Genomic DNA, 25,019 nt, shown 5'->3' with positions numbered 1-25,019 from the left:
TCCATTTCTGTTACTTGAATTTCTCCTACCATTTCCATGCGCATTCTGGCTATCCTCCACCCAACATGCATTGAATTCCTACTGTAATTAATCCTGTTCATCCTATTTACTTGAAATTCTCTCCCTGATTTTGATTATTGTCATCAAAATTCCTCCTACAATCTTCCATTAAGGGCTTCCCCATCTTCACTTTATCAACATAATTCCCCTAGGGGCAGGTACAAGCAATTCTCTAACTTTCTGAGGCAATTTAGTTTCTAAACCCATAATTATTGATTCACCACGTAGCTATTTGTCCAAATATTTCAGCTTGTTTATCCAAAGCTGACAGAAACCTTCCACATTCTCCTCCCCAAAATTCACTCAAAATTGTCTGCTGCTTCTCTTTAAACCAATATTCATCTAAAAATGCTCTTTCAAAGCTTTGCCACGAAGTACAACTATCAGCTACCTGAGCTGCCCATGTATAAGTAGCCCCTTTCAAAAAACCTCTCACAAATGAATTTTTCTCTTTGTCATTTCATGTTTTAGGCAAATCATCAAATTCCATAATGAAATCCAGTGGATGCACTTCCCCATATGGTTGAAAATTATTCAGTTTCTTCCAACTAACAAATGAAGGACTGTTTGGGACACTACATACTCAATGCTTTTGATTTTGTACCTCTTCCATCTTACTTTTACCAGTTTTTCTTCTACCACTACTGCACACTTGGTTTCTACCTCCATTTCTAAATCATTTTTAATCTGATTGATTTTGGTTCTCAAGTTAAACCCTGTTTACAGCACAGAATTTCCTGGCAGCTTTGACTTCATCTTTACACTGTTTTTCAGAAATCTCCACCCTCCTACTATAGTCATTATAGTATAGTAGATTAGAGCTGACTACCTTAATATCCTCCTTAATTTCTTTCTTCAGTTCAACCTTAATGCTAACCATGTCAGTTCTAATGCTATCAGTTTTCTTTTCCACTCTACTAATGTTTTCTTTCATGCACATACTACTCAAACTTCTCATAATTTGTGTTAACATCGCTTCCACTTTTCCATTTGCCATAAACTTTTGCCCTTGCTGATTTTCGCTACTAAATTCTTCCTCCTTAACCTTAACAATCTCATCCACTTCAGTACTGTTTTCGTCCATTTCGCTCATATCACCGTACAATGTATATGATGCTCTTATCATTCCATCTACAATAGGACTTTTGTCTCTATCATTCAAAGTTACACCCCTACCTGCCCACTACATGCCCACTATCATCTACAGAACCAGTCCCCATTAAGTCTTTCTCTTCATTTAAAAACTTAACCTCTACAGCTTTGTTTTCAAGCACATCACTGCCCTGTTGTCCATTGTCCTCCATTGCTCTGTCTTGTTCTTTAAAGCCACTCATTATGTATCACTTAATACAAAACAGCTTTTGATATGAAATAACCTTATTTTTAATCACTCGTCTCCTGCTGCTGCTGTGTTTGTCATCTCAATTCATCATCTGCACGGCTGCTGCAAGTTTTAATTCTCTCTGCAAGGCATCTTGTTTATCCCAGTCAACTGTGCTGGTTGGCTGCTCCTGTACTCAATGGCTGCTTCCATAGAACCCGCTCACTGATTGGCTGCTGTCCTACTGTGGCCATGAAACCCCAGCACTGATTGGCTGTTGCATCTTCTCCATTTAAATCGCTGTGAACCGCTTGAGTTAACTGTCAAAGTTCATGAGTCCTAGTTGCCCACATAAAATAGTCTTCACCCGGGGCACCATATGTGACGTTCGCCTGCTTTATTTATTCGTTGATGGTCCTTGATGTTGACAAACTGCATTGTGATACTGGCTGAAAAAAAAAAATTGAGGGTGGAAGTGCAGTACTGACTACTGTAAATGATGTAGCTGACAGGTGCACAGTTGCATTTCACAGTTCTGTACTTTCACTGTTCACCCCCCCCCCCCCCCCCCCCACCAATATTACACAGTTATATGGCCAGTGCACTATTGTGATAAGCCTCATTAGTAGATTGCAGGCAAACATCCACATAATGCTACAATAGTTTACTGTTGAACATCTACGAACAGTAAGAACCTAACCACAAATTTCACTGTCTTTCAAATAGATTGAACAGACACTGTCATTGCTTTAACACATGACCTATTGATGTAACACTTACATCTTGTATTATGTTCTTTAAAACTGAGGGCTAACCTTTCTCTTTCATGAAAATGCAGATTATACTCATGTATGTTAATGGTAATTAGTTAAAAGTGAATTTTAAGGAGGCAGATTGTAAAACAAGAGGGGAAGTAAAGAATATCCCAGCTTGCTTAATCACAGTTGGGCACAGGTTTTTGTTCAAGTGATCTGTGTTTTGTTGAGGTTAAAGTGGGAGCAAACTCAACTGCAAATTTTATAAAAAATCTTGAGAGGGATCTCATCTGGCCCTATAGTCTTGTTTGGTTTCAGTGATCTTAGTTGCGTGTCAATACCACCCACACTAATATCTATATATCTTGTCTTCACATTGTGCAAGAAGTAAGCTGGGGCAGTACATAGGTTATCTTCTTCAGTGAAAGATGATTTGAAAACTGATTCCTTATTTCTGTGTGTGTTTTGCTACACCCAGTTTAAGTTAATGTGTCATCTGTGAATTTGTGGACACTTACTTCAAAGCCTATCGCACCCATTACATATCATTAGAATTAATTTCGTTTTTGTGAGAGAGCTTTCAATAAAACTCTCCTGCAGTAGTTACTGAAGGCTTCACACATTGCCCTTTTGATGGCAAAATGTGTTTGTTTCATCAACTCTCTATGGTTCTACACTTTGTTTTAAACTTATTATGCAGAAGTCGCTGTTTCATTATAAGTTTCTTAACAGTGCCTGTATACCAGAGAGTGTCCCTCCTGTCTTGAACTGTAGTATTAGCTAGTGTACACATCTGTCCAGTTCTGTGAACTATTCTTTTAAACTTGAGCCACAGTTCTTCTACATGCACCTGCCAAAAGGTAAAAGTTTTGGGTGTTCCTCATTGAGATGTAACATGATTGCCTCTGTAGCTAACTTACTAAATATGTAAATCTTCCTACTGCAAATTTTAGCTACCCTTTGTGCTTTAGTAATAATTGTTGATGCAGCTGCCACATGGTCACTGACATGAGTTTCAGTACACACATCATCAAAGGAGATTCCTTTGGGAATAAGATCTCCATTGGAAGTAAGAATAATAATAATAAGACAAAAATCATTCATGTTTCTATGGTTGATGGAGTAATTTGTATCTACTGAAAGGCAAGTAAACATATTATTTTTAGTCACTAATTTTCAAAGTTAGTTTAATCAGTGCTATAGATTATCAATGGAACAAAATGGTTTACCTACTTCATTTTGATGTGTTTTGGTCTTGATAGTACAGACAACCTTATTTTTAAGCAAAAAAATAAAGAGAGAGGCCAATTAGTCATGTTTAAATTGAAGTCAGTATAAGATTATTTGAGATAAGGGCCAAGTGCGATATGAATAGTTGATGAGGGACCAAAGGGTGACTGGAAAGGGGTAGGCAAAAGTAAACTAATCAACAACCCAAAGGGTTGTTTGAATGTAATTCTTCACTGACTGTTAACCTGTTGCAGTGGTGTGCCCTGCATATAGTCTGACTTGAGAATTGACCAGCGTCGTCAGTTATATGGGGAAACCTATATTTTAACATGCATTCAGATCCATACTGCAGTCCAGCACTTTATCATCTGTGAAGTACAGTGCTAGATATGAAAGTCACATTTACACAAAGTACTAAAAAAAGTTGTGAGACTAATTAAAATGATTTCAGTTAGTAATTTGAAAATAAGTGGCTTAACTACCAAGCCTCACAATAGGGGACTCTTTTGTGAACATTACTCGGCACAAAAAAGAATTCACCAAGGCCAGTTGATGGGCTGAAATAAGTTGGGGAGAAAGAAATTTGATTGGAGTAAGAGTATGACATCCATGTGGCAAAACACACACATCAGTGCTGAAATGTGAAAACAATTCACTGTGTAGATCCAAATAAAACTGCAGGCCTGCTCCTAATTTTGAGTTTTTCAGGGATGCCTGGGGGGGGGGGGGGGGGGAGGAAGAGAGAAGCTTGCTAGAAAAAAATTATCACATTACATAATTACAGAAACTGTTTACAATACGACAGTATGGTCACCGCCATTGCCAGTCCCAAGCCCGGGCCCCATCTCACAAGTCATGGGGAAGGAGGAGGGGGAGGAGTAACAACCTCATAAAAAAGCCTGGGTCCATCTGGCTCCGGATGGTAGCTTCCAGTTAGGGCCCCTACCTAGGCTTACAGGCGAAACCCGGCAAACGGTCTCGAAGGCGGAAGAGGAAAGTCACTTTCCAATGGCAGAGAGAGCGGAAGAGCTGCTGAAACATATCAGGTAGTGGCTGTACTCCATGTTAGGGGTGGCTATCAAAGGCACATCTTCTGGGGCTAACAACTTCAGTCATATAACTGGATGGACATGAGCCGTCCCATCACAAAAAAAAATTTTAGCTCATGGAATGGAGCGCACTATGGAATCGAGATTACCCCAGGGGGAAAATCCCCCATTGATGAAGGTCGATGCAACCAGGCATTCGGATTATAGGGGACCTGCCAAAAAGTGAATAAGGGAAGAGTCGGAGCTCCCAAGAACCTCAAAGAAGATTAAAACTAAAAAGACTTTCAGAATTGGAACCATAAATGTACAGACAATGATTAAGACTGGTAAACTTTTAAACAGGTAATAGATGAGATGAAAGAGAGAAGCATTGGAATATTAGCAATGCAAGAAACAAGATACACTGACGTAGATACAGTGGAGTCAGAAGGCTTCATAATACTGAAAGGGAAACTAGGAGTGGGAAAGGAAAGACATGCACCTAGATGCTTTGGTACGGGGTTCATAGTAGACAAACGATACAAGGATGGTATAACTGAAATGAAGAGCAGGTCAGAAAGGATACCAGCACTGACATTTCAACCAGGGAACAAAAAGTATACAATAATAAATGGACATGCACCTACAAATGACAAGAACAGGAAAGACAAGAAAGTTGCAGACAGTGGCTGGGAGGAGTTAGATGATAAACTGAAAAACATACCATATGGACATGTAAAGATACTCGTAGGAGATTATAATGCACAGATTGGAAGAGAGAAGCAACATAAAGGAGTAGTGGGCGAGTACCCCGCACACCAGCGGACAAACAAAAATGGAGAAAGACTAATTGAACTGTGTTGAGAACACAAAATGAGATTGATGATAACACACTACAGGGCCAAACTGTGTAAGAAAAAGACATGGGCAAACCCATGCACCTGCCTTGCGGAATTACAAATTGACCACGTAGCAATCAGCTGGACAAACGCTAAAGAGATCATGAACACAAAGGTCAGGAAGAACACAAAAATAGAATCGGATCACTATCTTACAGAAGTTAAGTGCCTTTGGATTCCAAACAAACGAATAGAAGATCAGGTCTTCAACCGGTGTTTTTTGTATTTTCTGTGAAATAATTTCAGAAGAACCTTTTGGGAACTGTTTTCAGCTTCCTTACTGTGTAATTAGACGTTTGATTCTCTTTCTGTATTAGTCTTTTGTTAGATTCACATTTGTTGTTTATTAATACTGTTAATAATAGTAAAAATTTTACCATGAGTGAGAAGTGTGGGCTTTGCCGTAGGTTCGTGAGTAGTGGATTGCGGTGTGAGACTTGTTCGAAGTAATTTCACTGGGGGGAATGCAGTGGGGAAGCCAGTGGGCATTCTGGTGAGATCCTCTCCTGGAACTGCAGGTTATATAGCAAGAGTAAGTTAATGGAGGAGCAGGAGCGTAAGATCTGTGCCCTTCAGGTGCAGATGAAAAACGCACAGGAAGAACTAGATAGGATGAGGAGGGAGAAGGGAGTTGGGGAATGGGAGCTGGCTGTTGGCAAGAGATCTGCTAGGAGAAGATGATTTTCAGATAGTTTTACTATTGGTGTTTACAATAGATATCACGAACTGTCAGAGTCTAGTGGAGAGGAATCTCTAGTAGCTGTAGATGTAGGAAGTATGCAGCAGACCTCAGTAGTTACGGTGGCTAGAACAGTTGCAAAGTCAAAGAGGAAGAAGAAGGTTCTGCTGTTAGGTAGTTCTCATGGCAGAGGTGTAGGCCAGCAGTTGCAGGAAGTGCTGGGGAGTGAGTACCAGGTCACCAGCATTGTGAAGCCTAATGCAGGATTGGCTCAGGTGACTGTTAACATAGGGGGGTTACGTAGGGATTTTACTAAAGAGGATCAGGTAGTGATAGTGGGTGGGGCTGGTAATAGTATTGATAGGGATGGGGAGTATGACATAGATGGTGACCTGGAAAAGATAGCCACTCAGACTGGCAACACGATTGTGCATTTCGTGGAACTGTTTCAGCGTCACGATCGGCCTCGTCTTAATACAGCCGTCAGGCGTAATAACTTGAGACTTGGGGGTGCGCTGATGACAGAAAGCATGGGTCACATTTCAGTGGTGTCGGTGGAGTCTATCAGCAGGGCGGGTTTCACTAGACATGGCCTGCACCTCAACAGGTATGGGAAGGGGAGGTTAGCAAAGCTTATAGGTGACAGCATAGGTGGGGTTGGTGGGATCACTCATGGGAAAATTTCTGCAGTAGTGGGTGTTAGAGCTGCACCTTTTTTAGATTGAAGTCAGCTGATAGGTATTCCTGCTTAAGGGGAGTCTCTCTAACAAAGGAACCACTTTTGACAAAGCTTAGGTATCCGAGTAATGAGGGAATTAGTATATTTCATCAAAATATACAGGGTATTAGAGATAAAGTTAGTGAATTGCTTATAGATGTTGACTCTGAAATTATTGGTATATCTGAACACTTCTTAAATAAGGAGATAATTCAGAGGCTTCCTTTACCAGGATACAGGTTGGCTGGCAGCTTTTCGAGGAGCTCTTTGCGGTGTAGGGGAGTAGCCATGTATGTGAAAAACGGCATCCCATTTGAGTCAATTGATGTTTCAAAGTACTGCACTGAAAAGGTGTTTGAATGTTGTGCAGGTTTGGTTGAATTTAATGGAGCTAAACTTCTAACTGTTGTTATTTATAGATTCCCAACTCCAATTTCACAACATTTTTGCTAAAGCTAGAGGAGGTTCTTGGTTCACTTTATAGGAAATACAAAAAGTTAGTTATATGTGGTGACTTCAGTATTAATTGTATAAGTGATTGTGCAAGGAAGAGGATGCTGGTAGACCTCCTTAATTCATATAATCTTATGCAAACCGTATTCTTTCCAACGAGAGTGCAAGGGAACAGTAGAACAACCATAGACAACATTTTTGTTCATTCCTCATTACTAGAAGGGCATTCTGTTAGCAAAAAGGTGAATGGCTTTTCAGATCATGATGCACAAATTTTAACTCTAAAAGAGTTTTGTGCTGCAACACGTGTTAAATATAGTCATCAGCTGTTTAAGAAAGCTGATCCAGTTGCTGTAGAGACCTTATCAAGGAACAAGAGTGGCAAGATGTTTATAGCGCTGATACAGTAGACGATAAATATAATGCTTTTCTCAAGACTTTTCTCGTGCTCTTTGAAAGTTGCTTTCCGTTAGAACGTTCAAAACAGGGTACTAGCACAAACAGGCAGCCTGGGTGGCTGACTAGAGGGATAAGAATATCTTGTAGAACAAAGTGGCAATTATATCAAAACGTTAGAAACAGTCAGAATCTAAATGCAGCAGCCCATTACAAACAGTATTGTAAGGTGCTTAAAAAAGTTATTAGGAAGGCAAAAAGTGTGTGGTGTGCAGATAGAATAGCTAAGTCTCAGGATAAAATTAAAACCATATGGTCAGTCGTAAAGGAAGTGGCTGGTCTGCAGAGACAGGTCGAGGATATAGAATCAGTGCGTAGTGGGAATGTCCATGTTACTGATAAGTCACATATATGTACAGTATTTAATAATCACTTTCTGAATATAGCAGGTGAACTAAATAGAAACCTAGTCCCAACAGGTAATCATAAAGCACTCTTAGAAAAAAGTGTTCCGAGACTGTTACCTGAAATGCTCCTCCATGATACTGATAAGAGGGAGATTGAGTTAATGATTAAATCACTAAAGACCAAGACTCTCATGGATATGACGGGGTATCTAGCAGAATACTGAAGTATTGTTCTGTGTATGTTAGCCCAGTACTTAGCCATATCTGTAACTTTTTCTTTAGGACTGGTCGGTTTCCTGACCGATTAAAGTACTCGGTAGTGAAGCCACTTTATAAAAAGGGAGACAGGGATAATATTGACAATTATAGACCTATTTCTAAGCCATCGGTGTTTGCTAAAGTTATCGAGAAGGTTGTACCTACAAGGTTACTGGAGCACTTAAATTCACATAATTTGCTGTCAAATGTTCAGTTTGGTTTTAGAAATGGTTTAACAACTGAAAATGCTATATTCTCTTTTCTCTGTGAGGTTTTGGACGGATTAAATAAAAGGTTGCGAACGCTAGGGGTTTTCTTTGATTTAACGAGGGCTTTTGACTGTGTTGACCACAAAATATTACTGCAGAAGTTGGACCATTATGGAGTAAGGGGAGTAGCTTACAATTGGTTCGCCTCTTACTTTAAGAACAGAAAGCAGAAGGTAATTCTCCACAATATTGAGAGTGGTAGTGATATTCAGTCCCAATGGGGCACTGTTAAGTGGGGCGTTCCCCAAGGGTTGGTGCTGGGGCCGCTGCTGTTTCTTATTTATATATAAATGATATGACTTCTAGTATTACAGTTGTTGTTGTGGTCTTCAGTCCTGAGACTGGTTTGATGCAGCTCTCCATGCTACTCTATCCTGTGCAAGCTTCTTCATCTCCCAGTACCTACTGCAACCTACATCCGTCTGAATCTGCTTAGTGTATTCATCTCTTGGTCTCCCTCTACGATTTTTACCCTCCACGCTGCCCTCCAGTGCTAAATTTGTGATCCCTTGATGCCTCAAAACATGTCCTACCAACCGATCCCTTCTTCTAGTCAAGTTGTGCCACAAACTTCTCTTCTCCCCAATCCTATTCAATACCTCCTCATTAGTTATGTGATCTACCCACCTTATCTTCAGCATTCTTCTGTAGCACCACATTTCGAAAGCTTCTATTCTCTTCTTGTCCAAACTGATTATCGTTCACGTTTCACTTCCATACATGGCTACACTCCATACAAATACTTTCAGAAACGACTTCCTGACACTTAAATCTAAACTCGATGTTAACAAATTTTTCTTCTTCAGAAACGATTTCCTTGCCATTGCCAGTCTGCATTTTATATCCTCTCTACTTCGACCATCATCAGTTATTTTACTCCCTAAATAGCAAAACTCCTTTACTATTTATGTGTCTCATTTCCTAATCTGATCCCCTCAGCATCACCCGATTTAATTTGACTACATTCCATTATCCTCGTTTTGCTTTTGTTGATGTTCATCTTATATCCTCCTTTCAAGACACTGTCCATTCCGTTCAACTGCTCTTCCAAGTCCTTTGCTGTCTCTGACAGAATTACAATGTCATCGGTGAACCTCAAAGTTTTTATTTCTTCTCCATGGATTTTAATACCTACTCCGAATTTTTCTTTTGTTTCCTTTACTGCTTGCTCAATATACAGATTGAATAACAACAGGGAGAGGCTGCAACCCTGTCTCACTCCTTTCCCAACCACTGCTTCCCTTTCATGCCCCTTGACTCTTATAACTGCCATCTGGTTTCTGTACAAATTGTAAATAGCCTTTCGCTCCCTGTATTTTACCCCTGCCACCTTCAGAATTTGAAAGAGAGTATTCCAGTTAACGTTGTCAAAAGCTTTCTCTAAGTCTACAAATGCTAGAAACGTAGGTTTGCCTTTTCTTAATCTTTCTTCTAAGATAAGTCGTAAGGTTAGTATTGCCTGACGTGTTCCAACATTTCTACGGAATCCAAACTGATCTTCCCCGAGGTCCGCTTCTACCAGTTTCTCCATTCGTCTGTAAAGAATTTGCGTTAGTATTTTGCAGCTGTGACTTATTAAACTGACAGTTCGGTAATTTTCACATCTGTCAACACCTGCTTTCTTTGGGATTGGAATTATTATATTCTTCTTGAAGTCTGTGGGTATTTCGCCTGTCTCATACATCTTGCTCACCAGATGGTAGACTTTTGTCAGGACTGGCTCTCCCAAGGCCATCAGTAGTTCTAATGGAATGTTGTCTACTCCCGGGGCCTTGTTTCGACTCAGGTCTTTCAGTGCTCTGTCAAAATCTTCACGCAGTATCTTATCTCCCATTTCATCTTCATCTACATCCTCTTCCATTTGCATAATATTGTCCTCAAGTACATCGCCCTTGTATAAACCCTCTATATACTCCTGCCACCTTTCTGCCTTCCCTTCTTTGCTTAGAACTGTGTTGCCATCTGAACTCTTGATATTCATACAAGTGGTTCTCTTCTCTCCAAAGGTCTCTTTAATTTTCCTGTAGGCAGTATCTATCTTACCCCTAGTGAGACAAGCCTCTACATCCTTACATTTGTCGTCTAGCCATCCCTGCTTAGCCATTTTGCACTTCCTGTCGATCTCATTTTTGAGACGTTTGTATTCCTTTTTGCCTGCTTCATTTACTGCATTCTTATATTTTCTCCTTTCATCAATTAAATTCAATATTTCTTCTGTTACCCAAGGATTTCTATTAGCCCTCGTCTTTTTACCTACTTGATCGTCTGCTGCCTTCACTACTTCATCCCTCAGAGCTACCCATTCTTCTTCTACTGTATTTCTTTCCCCCATTCCTGTCAATTGTTCCCTTATGGTCTCCCTGAAACTCTGTACAACCTCTCGTTCTTTCAGTTTATCCAGGTCCCATCTCCTTAAATTCCCGCCTTTTTGCAGTTTCTTCAGTTTCAATCTGCAGTTCATAACCAATAGATTGTGGTCAGAATCCACATCTGCCCCTGGAAATGTCTTACATTTTAAAACCTGGTTCCTAAATCTCTGTCTTACCATTATGTAATCTATCTGATACCTTTTAGTATCTCCAGGATTCTTCCAGGTATACAACCTTCTTTTATGATTCTTGAACCAAGTGTTAGCTATGATTAAGTTATGCTCTGTGCAAAATTCTACAAGGCGGCTTCCTCTTTCATTTCTTCCCCCCAATCCATATTCACCTACTATGTTTCCTTCTCTCCCTTTTCCTAGTGACGAATTCCAGTCACCCATGACTATTAAATTTTCGTCTCCCTTCACTACCTGAATAATTTCTTTTATCTTGTCATACATTTCATCAGTTTCTTCATCATCTGCAGAGCTAGTTGGCATATAAACTTGTACTACTGTAGTAGGCATGGGCTTTGTGTCTATCTTGGCCACAATAATGCGTTCACTATGCTGTTTGTAGTAGCTAACCTGCACTCCTATTTTTTTATTCATTATTAAACCTACTCCAGCATTACCTCTATTTGATTTTGTATTTTTAACCCTGTAATCACCTGACCAAAAGTCTTGTTCCTCCTGCCACCGAACTTCACTAATTCCCACTATATCTAACTTTAACCTATCCATTTCCCTTTTTAAATTTTCTAACCTACCTGCCCGATTAAGGGATCTGACATTCCACGCTCCGATCCGTAGAATGCCAGTTTTCTTTCTCCTGATAACGATGTCCTCTTGAGTAGTCCCCGCCCGGAGATCCGAATGGGGGACTATTTTACCTCCGGAATATTTTACCCAAGAGGACACCATCATCATTTAATCATACAGCAAAGCTGCGTGTCCTCGGGAAATTACAGGTGATTCAAAAATATTTCTGTTTGCTGATGACACCAGCTTGGTAGTGAAGGATCTTGTGTGTAATATTGAAATGGTATCAAATAATGTAGTTCGTGAAATAAGTTCGTGGCTTGTAGAAAATAATTTGATGCTAAATCACAGTAAGACTCAGTTTTTACAGTTTCTAACTCACAATTCAACAAGAACCGATATTTTGATCAGACAGAATGGGCATATTATAAGTGAGACGGAACAGTTCAAGTTCCTAGGCGTTCGGGTAGATAGTAAGCTGTTGTGGAAAGCCCATGTCCAGGATCTTGTTCAGAAACTAAATGCTGCTTTATTTACCATTAGAACAGTATCTGAAATAAGTGACACTTCAACACGAAAAGTAGTGTACTTCGCATATTTTCATACGCTTATGTCGTATGGTATTATTTTTTGGGGTAATTCTTCTGATTCAAAAAGGGTATTTTTGGCTCAAAAACGGGCTGTTCGAGCTATATGTGGTGTAAGTTCAAGAACCTCTTGTCGACGCCTATTCAATAGTCTGGTAATTCTGACATTGCCCTCACAGTATATATTTTCTTTAATGTCGTTTGTTGTTAGCAATATTAGCATATTCCCAAGAGTTAGCAGCTTTCACTCAGTTAATACTAGGCAGAAATCCAATCTGCATGTGGAATGCACTTCCTTGACTCTTGTACAGAATGGAGTGCAGTATTCTGCTGCATCCATTTTCAATAAGCTACCACAAGAACTCAAAAATCTTAGCAGTAGCCCAAACTCTTTTAAGTCTAAACTGAAGAGTTTCCTCATGGCTCACTCCTTCTATTCTGTCGAGGAGCTCCTGGAAGAGCTAAAAAATTAAGCAAATTCCAGTGTTACATTGTTGATTTTCTTTATTTAAACTTACGACTTGTCACCTGAATATGTTTTTTTATATTTCATTTTATCTGTTTCTAATATTGTGTTATAATTTCATGTATTGACTCGTTCCATGACCATGGAGACTTCTCCTTAATTTGGTTCCACGGAACAATAAATAAAAATAAATAAATAAAGGTAGACAGAGACAAATTAAGTCACAATCGATCCAGATATGAGGAAGGAATTGAATCATTCAATGAATGGGACAACATGAACCGAAATATGGCGAAACAGGCTGAACTATAGGGAAAGGAAGAAAAGAAACAGAAGCACTGGTGGTGGAACAAGGATTGTGAGGAAGCGGTAGAAACTCGCAGGATAGCCTGCAGAGACTGGAGCAGCAGGAGGACCTGGAAAAATGGGAAGCTTTCTTAGAAGCAAGAAAGGAAGCGGCCCGAACAATAAAATGGACCAGGAACTGGACGAGATTGAGACCAACTTCAGGAAAAACAACAGCAGACACTTTTATTGGAAATTCAAAAAGAGTCTGATTGGATATAAGGGTAGAGAACTATTTATAAGAGATAAGAAAGGGGAGATGGCTGTTAGTGCGAAGGAGAACTGTCGGATTTTTGCAGAGTACTTTCACGACCTGCTGAACTGTGAACCACCTGAAGATGAGCTGGAACTTGGGACTGACACAGAAGAGAGAGAGCCATGCCCTCCAACCAGGGATGAAGTCGCACATGCCATAAGCAATCTAAAGGATAATAAGGCAACTGGAGAAGATGATATAGCTGCCGAGATGATAAAGTGGGGAGGCAGCAAAGCAATAGACAACATGACCAACATAATCCACCAGATCTGGAGAACAAAGAAGTTGCCAGAAGGATGGAAGAATGCAATTGTAGTACCAATACATAAGAAGGGGGACAAGAGAGATGCAAACAATTACAGAGGAATATCGCTACTAGATGTTCGGACACAAGATGCTGTTAGAACTATTGCTCAAGAGAGTAAAACAACAAGTAGAAAGTACAGTTGGCGACTACCAAACGGGATTCAGGAAGGGAAGAGGTTGTATAGAACAGGAATTTATCCTGAAGCAACTGATAAAATATAGGGCCTTAAAAAACAAAAAGACACTAATAACTTTCGTGGACTTCACAAAGGCATATGACTCCATTGACAGACAGACTCTTGTTAGGATCCTGAAGAACAGAGGACTGGATGGAACTGCACAAGAACTCAAAAAAAAAAAAAAAAAAAATCTGACAGACACAAAAGCAAGTGTGAGATTCAGAGGAGCACTGTCAGAAGAATTTGAGATCAAGACTGGTGTTAAACCGGGAGATGGATTGTCACCATTGTTGTTCAATATAGCACTGGACGAAGTGATCAGGCAGTAGAGAGCAATAAACGAGGAAATGGGAATACCAAAGACCCATTTGGGGGACAAAAAGGACAACAGGGCTCAAGTGGACTGCCTAGCCTTTGCAGAGGACATAGCAATAGTAAGTGAGATGGAAGAAGACGCAAAAACACAACTCGACAACTTAAGTAAGGTAGTCAGAAAGGTGGGACTGAGGATCGCCTATAACAAGACAAAGACATTAAATACCACTGCAGACTGGGAAACACTGGAAGGCACTGTGCAAATTGTGGGCACATTTAAATACCTGGGAGAATTTATAACAGGAAGGAACAGGAGCAAGGAGGGAATAACAGAGAGGATAAAGATGATGAGGTCAGCCTTCTGCATGATGAGAGAGATATACAATAAAAAGAATATATCCACAGAGGCAGAGATAAGCCACTACAAGGCAACAGTGAGGAATGCAGTATTATATGCTACTGAGACAATGCCACTAAGAAGAAATGGGGCAAAACAACTAGAGAAAGAAGAGAGAAAAATACTAGGTCCCAAAAGAGGTGGAGAGAGGTGAATGCGAAGACCTAGGGAAGAGTTGTACTGGAACATGAGAACAATATCTGGGGAAATCAGACTCAAAAGGGTAAGGTTTGCTGGACATGTAGTTAGGATGAGTATGGACAGAATGCCGAAGAGAGTGTGGGAAACAACAGGGAGGACAAGGGGAAAGATAGGAACCAAGTGGGTTGTTGAACTTCGGAAGGACTGGTTGGAATTGGGGATCAAGGTCGAAGGAAAGGAAAATTGGAGGAACGAATATACACCGACCAATATGCCGGAGATCAATGACAGAGAAGAATACAGGAAAAGATTAGAGTGTCACCAGTGGAGCCGGCAGGAGAAAAGGACAGTGAAGGTCTCGGAAGAAGAGCGGTAGAGAAGAAGAGCAAGAATGAAGAGGTTCTGGGAGAAGAGGAGGAAAATGCGATCCACAAAGGGGCTACCTGTGGTCCTACAGAGCCCATAATGCAACAAGTAGTAGTATGGTCACTCTTAATCACATATTTTATATTGTACTGTATGTAAATTAACAAAAGTAAGGGTCTTCTAAAAAGAATCTTCACTGGTGTCATTATTAACTTCATAACTGGTGTTGTTTCCTCATTGCCATTGTTTCATATTCTCAGATTACATTATATGTACTACCATCCAGGGCATTCAATATGCAGCACTTCTTGTACCCCTTTGCCAATAGAATCTGGTGATATTGTGTGCCATGAAGAGAGAATCCACTCCTACATAATTCTAACCTTGCCAGATCCAATGAATGCATGATATTCTCATAGAGCCAGTTAGAATAGTGTTTTAGAAGATGGTTTTTAAATTACTTATGACCTGCAGTATTGAAGTCATAGCTCTAGGTATAAAAATTAGGTCTTTCTTCAGTGCAACAACTTTATTCTTTAGCCAGATGTGAGGTGACTTAGAAAGGCATAGCTCTCTTACTGAACAGCACACCAGGTCTGTGATTATAGACAATAGCTAGTCAGTCCAGTATTAATTCTGCTGCCATCCAACCAGTTTCTTGGCAACAAATTTTCCTTGTACAGAATTATACATTTCAGAATAACATAAATTTGACTGGCGGGGGGGGGTGTAACTTCTAACATCACAATAAGCCTTTGTTTTTCATTTCCTAAAAGTGCTGCTGGCACATTTGGGTTGTGTGCCTCTTCCAGCAATTACTCTGCCAGAGAAGACATCCATTGTATAGAGACCCCACTTCTTTGCATAAACCTCCCAGAGAACTCACCTGTCTGTGGTGTATGTTTAAGGTCTTCACAAATTCTGAGGCCTTTAACTGTATTATTTGTTGAGAGTGGCAATCTTGTCCTTAATTTTAGTTTGCACAGAGGAAAGAATACTAGCTAGCATCAGGTTCGGGATTTTCCCCAGCTTTTGCCCCTCTGTGGGACTTGGTTGATGAACGGAAATCTGAAGATCATTCTCAACTTCGATACAACACTGCACATTATGTTAAAACCATACTCATTGCCAGCTTGTCAGTTGGCTGTACTCTTTACATAAAAATAACTGAGAGTTTAGAGTTTGCATTGTAGCTGCGCCAAATTCTGAAGCTTATCGATGATTTCCTTTTGACATTGCCACTCTTTTGTGGAGATTAAATATAATTTGTTACTTTTGATATTGCCACTCTTTTGTGGAGATTAAATATAATTTGTTAGTTAAAGAAAAATTGTGCCCATCCTGCCATGTAAAGTAATGGAACTGTGAGCACAAAAATAGTCACCACATAAATGAAATATCAACAATCAATAACACATTGTTCCTCTTAAACTGCAGTTAGTTTCCAAATACTAGGATACTGTTGCTTCATCTCAAAGTAAGGAAGGAGCACTACAATTGAAGTGTCTATAATGTGAAAATATACCTGTATTTGTTGGGTTGCATGGTTAAGCTGTGCCCTAATCATTCTCGGTGTTCCTGTAAAGCATCTGTGTATGTTAGCTTATTTATTTGTGCTTTCAGTCATCCCCAGGCTGATTCCTAAATGAATCTTCTGAAACTCATAATTTTAAGACATTCAGTATTGCAGGTGGTGTCCAGTATCTGGGTAATACATTTCGTAAACTATGGCTGGCTGCTGTATCTGAAAATGGTACATTAATAATATCCAACATCCAGTTCCCCCCCTCCCCCCCCCCCCCCCCCCCCCCCACTCCCCCAACCTCCGATAGGCTATAAATAAAAGACAAGTTCATAGAAAACAAATATTTTATTACCAAAAGTTTTGTACACTGTAGTTACTTTTCAACATAATCACCGAAAAGATTGAGACAGTTATTGTACCTGTGGACAAGCTCTGCAGTACACTCTTCGAAAAATATTGCCACCAATGGTTGCAAATGAGCACTGATGGTCTGCAGCTCGTGGTCGTGCGGAAGCGTTCTAGCTTCCCACGCCCGGATTCCCGGGTTCGATTCCTGGCGGGGTCAGGAATTTTCTCTGCCTCATGATGACTGGGTGTTGTATGATGTCCTTAGGTTAGTTAGGTTTAAGTAGTTCTAAGTTCTAGGGGACTGATGACCATAGCTGTTAAGTCCCATAGTGCTCAGAGCCATTTGAACCATTTTTGAGCACTGATGTTGTTTTGAAGATCTTCATTGGTTTGAAAGTGCTGCCCTTGTAGCCACATCTTCAGTTCAGGGAAAAGGTGAAAGTCGCTGGGTGCCAGGTCAGGACTGTACAGCGGATGATGGAAAATGTCCCATTGAAATTGTTCAAGGAGCTGTTGGGTTGTGCCAGCAGTGTGTGGATGAGCGTTGTCAAGGATCAACACAATGCCTGAAGTCAATTGCAAATTTGGACATTCAAAACAAATAAAGAGGAATGCTGGTGAGTGAAGACGTTGGTAAGAGGGCAGCACTTTCAAACCAATAAAGATCTTCAAAACAATGTCAATGCTCATTTGCAATCATTGGTGGCAACATTTTTTTGAAGAGGGTATTGCAAAGCTTGTCTACAGGTACCATAAAAGTGTCAATCTTTTTGGTGATTATGTTGAAAAGTAACCATAAGTGTACAAAACTATTGGTATTAAAGTATCTGTTTTCTATGAATTTGTCTTTCATTTGTAGCCTGTCGTGTATATATATATATATATATATATATAATAGAAGGAAACATTCCACGTGGGAAAAATTATATATAAAAACAAAGATGAGGTGACTTACCGAACAAAAGCGCTGGCAGGTCGATAGACACACAAACAAACAAACAAACACAAACATACACACAAAATTCAAGCTTTCGCAACAAACTGTTGCCTCATCAGGAAAGAGGGAAGGAGAGGGGAAGACGAAAGGAAGTGGGTTTTAAGGGAGAGGGTAAGGAGTCATTCCAATCCCGGGAGCGGAAAGACTTACCTTAGGGGGGGAAAAAGGACAGGTATACACTCGCACACACGCACATATCCATCCACACATACAGACAGTATGTGTGACAGACTGTATGTGTGGATGGATATGTGCGTGTGTGCGAGTGTATACCTGTCCTTTTTTCCCCCCTAAGGTATGTGTGACAGACTGTATGTGTGGATGGATATGTGCGTGTGTGCGAGTGTATACCTGTCCTTTTTTCCCCCCTAAGGTAAGTCTTTCCGCTCCCGGGATTGGAATGACTCCTTACCCTCTCCCTTAAAACCCACTTCCTTTCGTCTTCCCCTCTCCTTCCCTCTTTCCTGATGAGGCAACAGTTTGTTGCGAAAGCTTGAATTTTGTGTGTATGTTTGTGTTTGTTTGTTTGTTTGTTTGTGTGTCTATCGACCTGCCAGCGCTTTTGTTCGGTAAGTCACCTCATCTTTGTTTTTATATATATATATATATATATATATATATATATATATATATATATTTTCCAATCCCGGGAGCAGAAAGACTTACCTTAGGGGGGGAAAAAGGAAAAAAAGACGGGTATACACTCGCGCACGCGCGCACACACACACATATCCATCCACACATATACAGACACAAGCAGACGTATTTAAAGACAAAGAGTTTGGGCAGAGATGTCAGTCGAGGCAGAAGTGCAGAGGCAAAGATGTTGTTGAATGACAGGTGAGGTACGAGTGGCGGCAACTTGAAATTAGCGGAGATTGAGGCCTGGTGGATAACGGGAAGAGAGGATATATTGAAGAGCAAGTTCCCATCTCCGGAGTTCGGATAGGTTGGTGTTAGTGGGAAGTATCCAGATAACCCGGACGGTGTAACACTGTGCCAAGATGTGCTGGCCGTGCACCAAGGCATGTTTAGCCACAGGGTGATCCTCATTACCAACAAACACTGTCTGCCTGTGTCCATTCATGCGAATGGACAGTTTGTTGCTGGTCATTCCCACATAGAATGCATCACAGTGTAGGCAGGTCAGTTGGTAGATCACGTGGGTGCTTTCACACAAACACTGCACAGCCTTTTATATAGGAATAAGATGGAGTTTGGGGGGGGGGGGGGGGGGGTTATAAAATTTAAAGTTCTTATTTGAATGGCATTTAGTTTATTTCGGAGTCAGAATGGCATCTAATATCTCTGTACAGATAGAGTTTAACTCTGATAATGCTTTTATTGGCTTACTGGTTCATTAGGAAGCTTTATTTCTACCTTGCATTACAGAATAAGTAGATAATATCGTTGAGAATTTTATGGTACTAATTCAGTTATCTGTACTAGAAACAGGTCTTTATTTCTACCTTGCATTACAGAATAAGTAGATAATATCGTTGAGAATTTTATGGTACTAATTCAGTTATCTGTACTAGAAACAGGTCTTTGTTGCAGTAAAGAAAAGTATTAGAGAAATGTAGATATCAGAGTTGAGTAGTTTCTTCACCTTCCTCAGTGCGAGTAAATTGACATTATATATCAGTGACAATAGTCCCGTGGACAAAACAATGCAGGGGTATGAATGGGCTTGAAATTACTGCACATTTCACATGCTGTGTGTTTTCATTTCTGTTACTCCATTTTTTTATCATTTCAGTGTCTCCGGAAAGTAGCAAAGTTTATTGCAGAACAAAATGAACGTGTTTATGCTCCACGTGGGCTTCTTATAACTGATCCTTCTGAAAGAGGATTGCGAGTTGTATCCTTTCAAAACAACAATTAAAAAGTTATTTAACTGTGTGATAAACTTGTCTTCTTGAAGTAAGTGCATTCCTTAAAACACCTCTGCTTGGTTAATTATAAAGTTACAGTGATTGCATTGGTTTGCAGGATTTTTATGAGTGAAGGACAGAAATTGCTGCCTCCTTTCTTTTGTGCTTACTAGGGGTTGCTGAACCAGTCAGCTTGTTGTTTGTGGTGTCTTGAAGCAAGAGAAGAGAGTATTTGGTGGTGGTGGTGGTGGCAGATGTCCAAAAACAACAGTAAGGGTTCTTGGGTGTGTGGCATTTCCAATTTCTAGTTGCTGAAGTTAATAGAGAGAGTTGCCTGGATCTTACACAATGCACATAAAGTAAAGAGATAATACTTTCCAACTGTTTAACGGAGTGTTTGCAGCAATGAACATTTGTGACAAGTTCCAACTGTGGAGTTCAGTTGACAAGCTAAACTTTGAATTGGCCCGTGCAGTATGCACAGCTGGTAACAGTAGGTAGCACGCTGTCTGTGAAATGCAGGATCAGTGTTAGAATCCTGCTTCAGCACACAGTTTGAGAGTGTAACAACTGTTCATTCAATAGCTTGTCGTATCTACTGTCTAATGTTACTTGTGAAAGGAAGAGGCAAGGTAACCACTACCTGTAAGCCTTCACTTAACTAAAATTTTCATTCCAGTGGTATATGTATCTACTTAGCATGGGAATATCAGAAACACATTGTATGTAAATATTTCCTTCTTACATGTGTAATACTGGGCACATTTAAGTTCCCCACAGTATTGTAAATATGTTGAGAAATTTTTTTCCTTCCTTTATGCACCACAAAGCCATTACAGACTGATGATACCTTGCTCATCCAGACCATACAAGGCATGCTCAGAAAATTCTGAAACTTTGTCCACAAAATTTTCGTACATTTACATTTTACTTATTGTGCATGGTCTCCTTTGAAATTCTCTCCTTCATATTGATACACCACTCCCAATGCCACTTCCACTTCTGAAAGCAGTTTTGGTACGCCTTGTGCCAGATCGCACAAAGCGCTTTCGGCAAATTTTCTTCTCTATCATCTACCATAGCAAATCTTTGTCTTTTCAACACTGTTTTCAACTGTGGAAATAAAGAAAATGGCCACAAGAGCCAGGTCTGGAGAGCACAGAGGATGAGGCAGCACAGTGATTTCATTTTTTGTGCAATAGACATGCATCAATAGGTATGACTGCGTGAGTCTGCTATCATGATGAAGGAGCCATGAATTGAATTGTCTCACCACATTTCAGGTCATTTCCATCTCACATTTTCTCGCAGGTGTCACACAACACATTCCAATAGTATCATCGATTAACAGTTGGTCCCTGTGGCATGAATTCATGAAGAAGTAATCCCTTCAGAGCCGAAGAAAATTATCAGCATGGCTTTCACATTTGACGTGACCTGACGAGCTTTGTTTGGTCTTGGAGAGCTTTTCCTGGCCCATTGTGAAGGTTGAGCCTTGGTATCTACAACGTAACTGTAGACCCATGTCTCATCACCAGTTATGATTCTCTTAAGGAACATCTTGTTCTCATTTGTGTGATCCAAAAGCTCTTCACAGATTGCAAGGCAAAGGTCTTTCTGGCCCTGACTCATGAGCCATGGAACAAACTTGGCGGCAACACGATGCATTCCAAGATGATGTCAGGATTTCATGACACAATCCAACTGAAATATTACATTGTTCTGCAATTTCTCAGAGAGTCGGTCTTAGATTGGCATGCACAATTTTGTTGGCGTTCCAGGCGTGAGCATCATCGGTAGACGTCAGAGGTCATCTTGGTTGAGGATCATCTTTAACTTCCATCTGGCCATTTTTGAACTGTATGAACTCTTTGTGATACTGAGTATGGCTTAACCACTCATCACCATAGGCTTCATGCATCATTTGGTGTGCCCCTGTAAAGGTTTTCTTGAGTTTCAAACTAAATTTAATGCAGACGTGTTGCTCCTCTAACATCTCGAAATTCACAAACTGTGTGACAAATGTTCTACTCAATGCAGTACTGAACAATAACTAACAGATATAAAACAAAAAAAATTATGAATGTTCTGAAATTTTTTGAACTGACCTTATAAATGAATATCCTACAACATTTCTTCCCAAATACCCAAGAAACCTATGACTACTCCCTACTAGCCTCCTGATGGTTCTCATCTTATCATATTATAATGTACAGGCTTTGAGACATTCAACACATTCCTTTGTCAAGATACTGACTCTCTCTCACCATGACCTGAGATGGAGGAAATCCAACCCAGGATTTTGAATACACCACTTTAAAGCACTATGCCATTGCCCACCAAATATAAACAGCATCACAGCTCATCCTTCCACTGCTCTTACTCTGGCTTATGTTTCCCTGAGTATATTCCCCTGTGGATGGCCTATATAAAAGACCTTCCCATACAATCACCCACAGCTTATTCATGGACTCCAACCAGAATAATTTTATTTTTGATCAGAGATGATGGGGTCACATATGAAAGCAGCCTTGTTACATACCATATTTACTCCAATTGTAGTAGTTGTTGTTGTTGTTCTATGTACAATGTATGAGAGTTGACCAGCTGTCTATCCACATGAATGCCCATGTCCCAGCTGTAGCTAACTGTTAACTTGTTGCAGAACTACTCTCTCAGTGTAATACTGTTTCTTTGGCTACTGTTAGCTATATATTCACAAATATTCCACCAAGTGCAACTTTGTTGTCTAATTTTGTATGTTCTTGACATGAAGCCACATCTGTATGTAAATATGGGAAAAAACTTCACTTCATGTAAAATTGAATTGTATTGCATTACCATCTCATCTTTGTATGTAAATAAGAGTGAGACTCCTTAACTAATAATCAGATAGAGATTTCCATACTGAATGAGCCAGCAGCGACCAGAACGTGACTTTCCCTTTCGGAGTCAACAGAAGAATTTTTTATGTGACTGTTCATTCTCTTTAATTGGTGAGCGCATTGGAAGCTAGTGCAGTGTTTGACTCCGAGGTGTGATATTCTGGCACTGGATAGCATGCCACAACATTGTTCCGTTGTGGGTGGTGGTTTTGTTCCTTGAAAGCTTGCTTTAGCTTGGTGCAGAAAGTGAAGCTCAGATGTGCATACTTTGCTAAGAAGCTGGTTATGAGATTTAAATTTGCATCACTGGCAATTACTCCTAAGTATATGCAAAACATTATTCTTATTTGTTAAACTATGTAAGCATACAGTTATCATTATTATTCCATTCATTTTATATTATTTGTTTATGTAAAGATATTTGTGCAATATCTCTGTAGATAAAAAATAATTTTTTTGTTCTTTTTAATATTTCCAGGTGCGACAATTTTCCTGTTAAATCATATGACCACAGTTTATGTGCTGCAAAATATTATATTATTATGACTGATCATGACAAGAATGTTGCTTATTTATATATAATAATTATTTGAAGACAGCCGTATGTTACACAGTGAAAATAGAATTTTATGCTGTCATTTTTTTTTCTATACTTAAAAAAAACTATAAAGGATTTAATGTTTCTTTATTCACAGTTAGTATGTCCTCATATTAAATAGCCAGTTACTCATATAAGTTAATGATAGGAGAGAAAAGCCATGAAGAATAAAATGTGAGTAAATGACAGACAACTCGGTTAGTTTTTAAGGTTGATAATAGGAATCAACAGGCCAGGCCATAAACACTCTTGGTGTCACAAACTGTATGTTCAGGGAAAACACAAAAAAAGTAGAGTGAGATTTGTGTTGTTGAGTTAATGAGATGGCAATATTTTGCTGCTTTATATAGTTTGGACCTTTCTATAGCCTTATTCTTAATGTAGAAGAGCTAGTTACAGATTATTTTAAGTCATGAAGTTCATCTAATAATTCACAATTGGACTGGCGCCTGGGAATAAAGTTAATATTTGCTTCAAAGGATAATTATATGTCTTCCTGTTTAGAAGCCATTGTATGTTCAGTTTATTTGTGGGAATGAGAACATAATTTATTCATATATTGAGTGAGTGGGTGACCATGTCTGAGGCAGAGAATTATGTGAAACGATATTTGGGAGGTACTGAGGGAGGCAAACAGATAAACCTTGGAGATTTACTTGTTAGTGGTTGGTGTCAGATGAAATAATAGTTTGTTTCATCATTTTTTTTTATGTGGCTGCCAGACAAGTTGCCACATTACGAGAAGGTTTACATGATGTTGTATAACATTTTGAATGTTTGAGGCTGTCGTTTTTATGTTTGGGTACTAGTGGTCAGTCAAGCTCCATTCTTTATGTGTGCGACTAAGCAAGGTGGTGTATTAGTTGGTGCAATTAGGAGTAGTGTGGTTCAAACTCCTATCCTGCCATCCTGATTTAGGTTTTCCGTGGTTTTATCAAAGCATTTAAGGTGGATGCTGACAGGAGCCTTTGAAATAGGCCATTTACTTTCCACATCCTAGCCCTACTCTATCATGAGCCATTTATCTAATGACTTTGTTGTTGATTGGGGTGAGCCCTAATTTTATTTCCTTTTTATTTCTGTGTATTTAATTAAAATAGTTTTTATAAAAAGCATTTCTTGTATGTCATGGGAACTGTACTATGACACTTTATTCAAGAATGAAAATGTAGAAACTCTCAAATTGTAATATTGAGCAAAATGAATATGTTCTGAAAAGAAGTAGCAGTTGGTTTGTATTTGTGAAAAGCCAAGCATTTATATTTCAGGTGACAACGTTCCCATGTGTATTTGTGTAGATAGTGGATTTAGTCAATTTCCGTGTGTACTTAAATTTTCACATTTTGGTTGCATCCTTTCACGTTCTTGTGTATTTCATTAGTTGTGCTAATGTGCAGAAAGATGAGTAAAAAGTTAAAATTATTATACTGCATTTAATGTTAAGTGTTTGAGGTACTTCAGATGACTAAACGAGGAAAGGTGTGTGTTCATTGATGTCCTGCTTTGTGTCACTTGTAAGCAGATCATCTACTTTTCTAACTTGTCTTTGTTTAAATATATGTAAAACTACTAAAAAAATAAAGTGAAAACTACTGCTTATAAATTTACTTCTTAAACATTTGCGATTTTTTAGTGTATGTCAGCATACCCCAGTTTCAGTACTAAACAGTTAGCACATTGGGCTTGTATTTGGGTAGACAGTGGTTCAAATCACCAACCAGTTTCAGATTTAGCACGATTTCCCTAAATTGCTTAAGATAATGATTTCTTTGAAAGGAGTATTACTGATTTCCATTTCCATCCTACCCTATTTCAGCTTGTGCTTCATCTCTAATCA

At 39.5% G+C, this 25,019-nt stretch overlaps 1 protein-coding gene across 3 annotated transcripts in view; it reads left to right on the top strand.

Moving 5' to 3' along the window:
• LOC124605361 (golgin subfamily A member 7) overlaps positions 1-24,785 on the top strand; it is a 96,138-nt gene extending 71,353 nt beyond the window's left edge. Inside the window, exons 4-6 of one of the 3 annotated variants that reach the window (XR_006978637.1) lie at positions 19,585-19,686; positions 22,592-22,943; positions 23,063-24,785. Coding sequence is in view for 2 of the 3 variants with exons in the window: in XM_047136987.1 (XP_046992943.1) it covers positions 19,585-19,686; positions 22,592-22,636 (147 nt within the window). In the remaining variant the exon portion in view is untranslated. Of the gene's footprint in view, positions 1-19,584; positions 19,749-22,591 lie in introns of all 3 variants that reach the window. The other 2 variants (XM_047136987.1, XM_047136989.1) reach the window with 2 other exon arrangements.
• Positions 24,786-25,019: the final 234 nt, after the last annotated feature.

Source organism: Schistocerca americana, chromosome 3 (assembly GCF_021461395.2).
Source record: "Schistocerca americana isolate TAMUIC-IGC-003095 chromosome 3, iqSchAmer2.1, whole genome shotgun sequence".
Taxonomy (NCBI): Eukaryota; Metazoa; Arthropoda; class Insecta; order Orthoptera; family Acrididae; genus Schistocerca; species Schistocerca americana.
The sequence above is the reverse complement of the archived record's forward strand: the minus strand, read 5'-3'. Positions and strand labels throughout refer to the sequence as shown.